Source organism: Psammomys obesus, unplaced genomic scaffold, assembly GCF_907164565.1.
Source record: "Psammomys obesus unplaced genomic scaffold, mPsaObe1.curated_primary_1811, whole genome shotgun sequence".
Lineage (NCBI taxonomy): Eukaryota > Metazoa > Chordata > Mammalia > Rodentia > Muridae > Psammomys > Psammomys obesus.
Genome location: NW_026587032.1, coordinates 3149982 through 3159055, shown reverse-complemented (window position 1 = coordinate 3159055; position 9074 = coordinate 3149982). Strand labels below are relative to the sequence as shown.

General features: G+C 45.7%; 1 protein-coding gene across 1 annotated transcript; it reads right to left on the bottom strand.

Moving 5' to 3' along the window:
- Positions 1-313: 313 nt before the first annotated feature.
- Hint1 (histidine triad nucleotide binding protein 1) lies at positions 314-3477 on the bottom strand. The gene is made up of 3 exons (XM_055602907.1): positions 3264-3477; positions 867-971; positions 314-625 (listed from the first exon to the last, which is right to left on the bottom strand). The coding sequence occupies exons 1-3, from the start codon at positions 3372-3374 to the stop codon at positions 461-463; spliced, it is 381 nt and encodes a 126-aa protein (XP_055458882.1). The 5' UTR covers positions 3375-3477; the 3' UTR covers positions 314-460.
- Positions 3478-9074: the final 5597 nt, after the last annotated feature.

Below are 9074 nucleotides of genomic sequence, written 5' to 3'. Positions count from 1 at the left end.
TTATACGATTCTGCCAGAATGTTCAAATGCCAGGCCTCCTTGCAATAAAGTTGGGTTGTGGGCCTATCTCTTTATTTTTAACACAGGGTCTCACTATGTAGACCAGCCTGACTTAGAACTCCCAGAGATCCACCTGCCTCTGTCTCCTGAGTACTGGGATTAAATCTGTGGACCTATCTTAGTGGTAGATCCCCTGCCTGGCTTGTTGAAGCCGAGTCTAATCTCTAGCAACACGTATATGAGAAACCTCTATGATGAATCTACCCTCATCATCCCACTGCACAGTCCCAGGATAAAACCCCACTCAGAGGCATGCAGCAACATCTTTTATTAGGTACAGAAGTTTTGAATGATCGCTTCAATTTCTCCATGTTCAGGCAAAACTGTGTGTGTCATTTAATGCACTAGAGCTTACCAAATGAATCTCTACCTAGAGAAGGGAAAATTAACCCCAGCCTGCTTAACCAGGAGGCCACTTCATCTGCCGACCCCCAAGAACATGAAGATGAATATGATAGACAGACTGTCCCCCGTCTGCACCTTCATTCACCACCATCCGATAACCCCGCTTCAGGCCCAGATCTGCAGCGCACTTCTTGCCAACAATCATTAAATGTCCTAGAAGCTGGGAAAGAAAAAACAAGTTTCTTAAACATAGGAAATGTACACTTCTGGCCATTAAATAACAAGCAGTCAAACTGGGCATGGTAGAGCATGCCTTTAATCCCAACATTCAGGAGACAGAGGCAGGCCAGTCTCTGTTGGGTTCCAGGCCAGCCTGGTCCACATAGAGACACCCTGGGTCAAAAAACCCAAAACAACAACTACAAAATCAGTGAAATAAAATGTGTAAGAAATGTACTTACACTCTCATCATCATCTTCTGCTACAGAAATCTGGGATATATGCTTCTTGGGTATCACCAGAAAGTGTGTTGGTGCTTGAGGGGAAACGTCATGAAAAGCAAGACACTAGGGGGAAAAAAAAAAAAACAGACGCGTTAGTCTATCACCCACGAGGCTAAAACATACTCTCTGACAAGTATTAAGCATTAACTGAATGGGAGGTACTGAGCTAGAAAAACAGAACTGTACACAATTCACATGGCTTCATGATCCTATTCATGTAACTTTAGAGTCTTTACGGTGGATGGACTTTAGGCAGAGACGTAATTCTTAGAGGTCAGACATGTTATAAAAGTAAAGGGTGAGGTGGATGATTACCACAAAAAGATGTGCTTTAGACTGAGTGATCAAGGACAAGCACTTCGAGGCAGTGACCCTGATCTGTGACAATGTGTGTGGTTTGAATAAGAACAGCCCTCATAGGCTCACTTATTAGAATGCTTAGTCATCAGGGAATCTCTCTTTCTCTCCATGCTCTCCTACATGATAATGGACTAAACCTCTGAAACTGTAAGCAAGCTCCCAATTAAATGTTTTCTTTTAGCAGTTCGAGGTGACGTACGCCTTTAGTCCCAGCGCTCGGGAAGGCAGAGGCAGGCTCTGTGAGTTTGAGGCTAGCCTGGTCTACAGAGGGATGTCCAGGACAGCCAGAAATACACAGAGAGACCCTGTCTCAAAAAACAGGAAGGAAAATTTTCGAACAAAGATCCTTAGATTTCAGGGTAAGCACTCTTAGCTACTGAACCATCTCCCCAACCTCTATCATTATACAATCAGAAACAAACCCGATTCCCTTCCCCTTCCCACCTTTTCCATATCAGAGTCCTCATTGCGCAATTGCCTGTAGTTTTGTTTTACTTTGCAGGTTACTGCCTGTGTGGGTGTTTTATAGCTCTTGCTCTCTTCCTTATGGAACCCAACCATACTTTTTTTTGGCTAGGGAATAATTTTACTTGCTGTACCCTACAAAATGCTGTGTCACTTAGAATGTTTCAGCCAATTATAACGAAGTTCAGTCATTATTTCAAAGACCATTTATCAAAACAACTGTGGTTCTGTTTGTTTGTTTGAAAGTGAGGTCTTCTTGTAGACCAGGTTGGGCTGAACTTGTACTGTTTCTCTTGCCTCCACCTTCCAAGTGCAAGAATCCCAGGGGGATGATTTTGTGTTTAAAGCTTTTCCTGTTTTGTTTTGCTTTGTTTTTGAGACAGGGTCTCACTTTATAATACAGGCTGGTCTGTAACTCCTGGCTCAGCCTTCTGGATGATATTACAGGGCATGCTACAACAACTTCAAACTTTTTTAGATGAAACGGGGCTTTTTCTAAGACAAAGACACTGCCCCAACTGGTGACAAATACAAGCAATTTAAATAAAACTCACCTCAAGGAACCAAATTAAATTTGGGGTAATATTTTGGATCGCTATGAACATTACCAGTAGCATTAATGCTTTCTCCTATTTCTTAAAGTGAACTGAACAAACCATATACAAAACTTTCTAGTCAACGGGCCAAGCTCCCACCCAGTGAGAACTAGGAAGTAATTTACAAAAATGGTCTTCAATGTCGACCGCGATTTCATGTCTATCACAGAAGAAAAATAGATAAATAAATAATTAACCCTTTGATCTTGCACCATAACTGTTTTCTTGTTCAGCAGGGAGTAAGTGGCGTAGTGGGCCGCCTGCAATCCTAGCATCTGGCAGGCGGAGGCAGGAGGATTAAGGGTTCAAGGTCAGCCCCAGTTAGTTACTCAGCGATTTCGGGGTCAGCCTGGGGCACGTGAAAGCGACATATGTTATTTATATATATATATATATACACACACACACACACACACACACACACACACACACACACACAATATACATATACATATATATGTACACAAAGCAACCTAAAGCAATGTTTTTCTAAAAGGCTGAAGGGTTGATTCCAGAGCCCAGGGGCACCCTCTGCAGCGGGACCGGGGAGCTGATGGCCCTGGCCTCCCCGGTCACCTCGCAGTGCGGGGACCGCTGCGCGCGGGAGATCGCGGAGATTGCGCCGGGGGCACGATCGGGTTTCTCGCGGGCCAGATTGACGCCTGCGAGGTGGGTGGCGGCCTCGGGGGCCCCGGAGGGCGTCACCCCACGGATCGGCCCTCACAGGGGCCCCGGACGGGGCGTCACCTCCGGGGCCTCCGCCCGCGGCACCTCGGCGGCACGCGGCGGGCCGAGCGGCCGATAACGCGTAACCGGAGCGCAGGCACGCGCCGCGGGGCCACGCGGGCGCAGGGCCAGGCCAGCCGGGCCGAGCGTCGCCGCAGGCCCGCGGCTCCTCAGGGAACGCCGGCGTGTCGCCCGGCCGCAAGCCTACCCTGTCGTCCTCGAAGATGATCTTGGCGGGGATTTCCTTGCGGATGATCTTGCCGAAGATCGTGTCGCCGCCGGGTTGGGCCACTTGAGCCTTGGCAATCTCGTCGGCCATCGCGGCTGCTCGCTGCCCTTCCCGCGCCGCGGCCACGGTGGGGAGAGGAACGGCGGGAGCGCGCGGGGACTGCCGGCTCGCGCCCGGTCGGCCTGCGCATGCGTGCTGGCGCTGGCGCGGCGGCTGCTGCGAGCAGGAGAGCGAGAAGGGCTTCGCGTGTGCACGTCTATAGGAAAATTTGATTTGCCGGCTCCAGGAGGAGGCTCGGTTTGGTACACTGTTGCCAAGCATGCTCGGAGTTCTAGGTTTGATCTCCAACTCCTCACAGGCCGGTCCTTGGTGCCTGTAATCCCAGAGTTTGAGAGATGGAGGCAGGAGGATGGAAATTCAGTTGGTCCCCAAGATAGCGAGTTTGAGGCCTGCCTGGGTTACCTGAGACCCTGTCTCAGGGCAGTCTGTCTTCTAGCTCATGGGGTGCTGATCACGTTTGCTGGCTGTGATACCTTAACCTTTCTTTTACAATTTTTCTAAGATTTATCTTTATGTATAGAGTATTTTGCGAGCAAGTGTGTGTGAGCGCACCACATCCAATGCCTGGTATTCCCTGGAACTGGAGTTAGAGGGTTGTGAGCCGTGTGGGCGGAGGGAACTGAAACCCAGCCCTCTGCAAGAGCAGCAAGTGCTCTTAATCCTGATCATTTAAACCCTTGGCTATTTAAGGTTTTGGCTAGAGCTGTGAAGTCTTGCATCCGTTGTTTGTTTGTTTTTGTTGTTTTACTGTGTGTGGCAGTAGCTCCCCATCTTAACTACATACCAAAAATCACTTGGGAGCTCTTTAAACATCTCTAGCCACACTCCAGATCAATTAAGTCCAAATCTGCAGAGATGAGGCCTAGGTTGCAGTTGTTTGTAAGCCTCTAGGGACCAGCTTCAGGTAAGATGTCCCACCTGGAAGGAACAAAACCTTTCTTGGCCCCTCAGCTCCTCCTTCCTATCCCTTTGCTTTTTTTTTTTTTTTTTTTTTTTTTAAGATTATCTATTTATTATGTACACAATGTTCTGCCTACATGCCAGAAGAGGACACCAGATTTCATTCTAGATGGTTGTGAGCCACCGTATGGTTGCTGGGACTTGAACTCAGGACCTTTAGGAAGAGCAGCTAGTGCTCTTAACCTCTGAGCCATCTCTCCAGCCCCCAGATCCTTTGCTCCTCTTAAAAGGTGTTTTCCAAGCTAGGTGTGGTGGTGCACACACCTTTAAATCCCAGCACTCTGGAGGCGAGGTAGGCAGATCTCTGAGTTCGAGGCCAGCCTTGTCTACAGAGTGAGTTCCAGGATAACGAAGGCTACCCAGAGAAACCCTGTCTCAAAAAAAAAAAAAAAGTTTTCTACACATTGTGCTAGCTTTGTCACCTTTGGTTCTTTGAGTCCATTTCCTTCTTGTCAAGATTCAGCAGGACCTCCATTCACAACATTCTGCAGACAGTACCACTTGTCACAGATCTGTTGGCATGGGTTGCCACTGTTGTTACTGTTATCTTCTTTCAACATCTCTACTCCTTTGCTCCTCTGGATGGTATTGTCTCCTGCACACTGAGCCTCCATTTTCATAACTCACTGGAGTCTGCTCTTGGTTTTCCTCTCTGACAACCCCCAAGTGGCCATTGTAAGAAACCTTAAAGGCTCAGAGAGGTGGCTCAGCGATCAGGAATACATACTGTTCTCTAAGAGACCAGCTCAAACACCACAGCTACCTGTAACTCCTGCTCTGGGGGAATCTTCTGCCTCTGGTTTACCAGGGTGCCGCCAATCACACGTGGATATGTGCACACTCAGACGCACACATAAATACATAATTAAAAATAAAAAGGAAAGCTTAAGCCAAGCAGTGATGGTCCATAACTTTAATGCCAGCACTTGAGGGCAGAAGCAGAAAGATCTCTGAGTTTGAGGCCTTGGACTACAGAACAAGTTCCAGGAAATCCTGTCTCAAAAAAAAAAAAAAAAAAAAAAAAGGAAAACTTAACTACGTCCTCTGAATTGCACTTGTTTGATGATTTTTGGCCACTTTGCCTTAACAAAATTATTACCATTATTGAGACAGGGTTTCATGTAGCCCAAGCTGGCCTCCAGCTTGCTATGTAGCTAAGGACGTCCTTAAACTCCTGATCCTTCTTCATCCACCTCAGAGTGCTGGGATTGCAAGCCTGCAACACATACCTGGCTTGGTAGTGGTTCCTGGTAGTCTCAGTGTCCCATTCTTTGTTAGCAGAGGCATTACTGGTACTTTACAATCACTGATAAATAATATCTATACGTAAGACATTAGTTTTGAAGTCATGTTCATTTCTTTCTATAACTACAGAGAGGTCCTCAGTATCAGCTGGCCTTGGCTTGGGGTCCTCTAGGTTATGTTTCTAGTATGTTCCAGATGATGTTACTGCTTTTGGCCCTGATACTTTGCTTTGAGGACCAGTGATGTAATGTTGTTGCAGGGAAAACCCCATTTATGTATTTAGAGGCAAAGGAGTATTATATCTGCAACTTACTCTTTTTAAAACATTACTTATTTTGGTTTTTCAAGAAAGGGTTTTTCTTGACAGGTGTGTGTGTGTGTGTGTGTGTGTGTGTGTGTGTGTGTAGCCCTGGCTGTTCTGTAACTCACTCTGTAGACCAGGCTGGCCTTGAACACATCCACCTTCCTTTGCCTCCCCAGTGCTGGAGTTAAAACATGCACCGCCACTACTCCCAGCATTCTTTAATCTTTACATTGTTTTGAAGGTTATGAACTCTTTTCCTATAGACATTCATTAGACGAAATGGATTATTGTAAACTACTTCACCAAACTTTGCCATGGGGCTCTAAAACTTTACTTAATAAAAAACCATGAGAATATGGATATGTGATAATACATAAATGCTACTTAAATTCAATGCCGCTGCCCATACCAATATTATCTGGACAAGTCCATGTGTGTTCATTATCCATCTTCTGTGGCTACTGTTAGACTACAGCAGTGCAGACCAACAATAATGACAGAGGGGCTGGAGAGATGGCTCAGCGGTTAAGAGCACTGTCTGCTCTCCCAGAGGTCCTGAGTTTAATTCCCAGCAACCACATGGTGGTTCACAACCATCTCCACTGGGATCTGATGTCCTCTTCTGCCATAACAGTGTACATGCAGAGAGAGCACACACACACATATACTTGAATTTGCTGTTTAACTGTGGATGACCTTGAACCCTTGGCCCCCCTGCCTCTACACCCAGCCAAAATGATGTTCATAAAATGTAAACCATGATGTAATTCTCCTGCTGATTCCAGGGCATGCTATCCCAGAATGATATCCAAAATCCTTACTTTGACTAATAGGAACCTTTGTGACCATGTCCCGTTTCTCCTCCTTCATTTACTTCCGTTTCAAGCTTATTGACTGGCATCATACAAACTGGATGTAGCAGGCAGAATATGCCCACGTCCTAATTCCAGGATCCCATGAACATGTTATTAAGTAAAGGGTATCTTGCAGCAGTGATTAAATTAGGGATCCTGAAGGAGGTGGGCACCTGAATTATCAGGGTGAACCCAGAGTAACCACAGGTCTCTTGAGAGGAGAGATGTGATGATCTAGCAAAGGTAAGAGATACTGGTTTAGATGATGGATGGGTGGCATTCTGGAAGTCCTAAGCCAGATTTGTTTCCACTGAGCGAAACTCATGTTAGCAGAAGTGCATTCTTCCTGGAGGCTCTAGAGGGCAGTCCATTCCCTTGTGTTTTCCAGCTTCCAGCGATCCCATGCTTCCTTTAATTTGTAGTATCTTTATTCATCTTCAAAACCAGCAGCTGAATATCTTTAAACTTCCCTGTTTCCTTCTTCCACTTTTTTGTTTGTTTGTTTGTTTGTATGTTTTTTGAGACAAGGTTTCTCTATGTAGCCTTGGCTGTCCTGGACTGGACTTGTAGACCAGGTGGTCCTCGAACTCACAGAACTCTGCCTGCTTCTGCCTCTCTTGAGTGCTGGGACTACAGGCCTGTGCCACTGTGCCAGCTTCCTTTTTCGACTTTTAATGTGACTCATTAGGCCCACCAGACAATACAGAAAAAGCTTCCCACCTGAGAATATTAGTCTAACCCACCAGCCAAAACCCCTTATTCCTGCAGGGTAATACAATGTGAAGCTCTGGACATCTGGGTGCACACATGTTTTGGAGGGCATTATCCTGCCAGGCACATAGCTCCAGGAACTTACATTATGAATATATGTAATTTTCAAATTGAGTTCTGGGGTTTCTTCAGTTCAGTTTGCATGTCCGGATGAAAACCAGGACGTGTTCCCAGAATAACCAGATGATAAGTAAAGAGTGCTGAGCCATCTCATTTTCCTTCATCTGTGGAGCAGCTGAAGAAACTGCACCTTGTTTAAGAGAAGACTCACAACACTCACAACGGAGCAGTGGTGGTACACAACTGTAATATCAGTACTCGAGAGCCAGAGGCAGGTGGATCTCTGCTAGAGTTCAAGGCCAGCCTGAGCTACAGATCAGTCCAGGACAGCCACGGCTTTACAGAGAAACCCTGTCTCGAAAAGAAAAGAAGAAGGAAACTGGGTTATAATCCTAAAGTGAAAAAAAAAATTTTTTTTTAAAGGTTACTCCAGAAAGCACTACAGTTGAATGTCACAAGACCATCTTATTGTTCCTTGGAAAAAAGCCAATAGCCACTACACTTGATTTAATTGGTTATATTAAATGCTCTTCTTTTTAAGAACATCGATAACATTTTTTTTGAGATTTTATTTTTATGTGTATGAGTGCCTGAATGTTTGTCTACACCATATTCGAGTGGTGTCCTTGGAGACCAGAAGAGGGTGTTGCAGCCCCTGGGACTGGAGTTAGTTTTTAGCTGCCATATGGGTGTTGGGAATAGATTCCAGGTTCTCTGGAAGAACAGCCAGTGTTCTTAAACTCCTTGCCAGCTCTACAGCCCTCAATAACAATTTTTAAAAGCTGGCTGTTCTTGCTGCTGTCATGATGACTTGCTAGGCATATTTTTACACACGTGTAATCCCAGCCTCGGGGAGGCAGAGACAAGATCTCTGAGGCCAGCTGTGTCAGCCAGTGTAGCCTAACCAGTGAGTTCTAGGCAAATTCTAGGTCTCAAACAAAGTAGAAGGCTCGTCTGAGGAAGAGCACAGGTGTGGTGGTCTGACTTTAATTCTAGCACTCCAGAGGCAGGCAGATCTCGGAGTTTGAGGCCAGCCTGATCTATATAGCAAGCTCCATAACAGCCAGGGCTATAATAAGACCCTGCCTCAAAACCTGAAAAAAAAAATTTTTTTTTCTCTTTGTTTTTTTGATTGAGATAGTCTCATATATGCTAAGCTGTGGCTGTCCTTGAACTCCTGATGCTCCTGAGTTTACCTCCCAAATGCTGGGCTTACAAGCAGGCACCACCACACCCAGCTCCCAAATCTTTGGTTAATAAACAGTCAGTTTTACGTAAAAGTAACCCGAAATGTTACAGTAGCGTTGAAGACAAACGATTGTGAAATAGGAGCAAGGTGGGTATTTTCATCCATGCCTGCAAGCCGTAAATTAAAATAAATATAAATGTTTTATGGTTATGACTATGAAGCTTTCAGTGATTTCCTACCTCAGCAAAACCAAAGATCAGGGCAAGGCAAGTAGGGAAATGACAATGCAGAAGGTGAACAATCTCTGGGATCAAACGTGTGGGCTTGAGCAGGCAGCTCAACCGGAC

Excerpts from the sequence above, each read along its gene's own strand:
- Hint1 (XM_055602907.1), bottom strand. The coding sequence starts at position 3,374 with ATGGCCGACGAGATTGCCAAGGCTCAAGTGGCCCAACCCGGCGGCGAC. Across the intron at positions 972-3,263 it reads TCATCTTCGAGGACGACAGG|TGTCTTGCTTTTCATGACGT; the intron begins GTAGGCTTGCGG and ends TTTTCCCCCTAG. Across the intron at positions 626-866 it reads CAGAAGATGATGATGAGAGT|CTTCTAGGACATTTAATGAT; the intron begins GTAAGTACATTT and ends TTTCTTTCCCAG.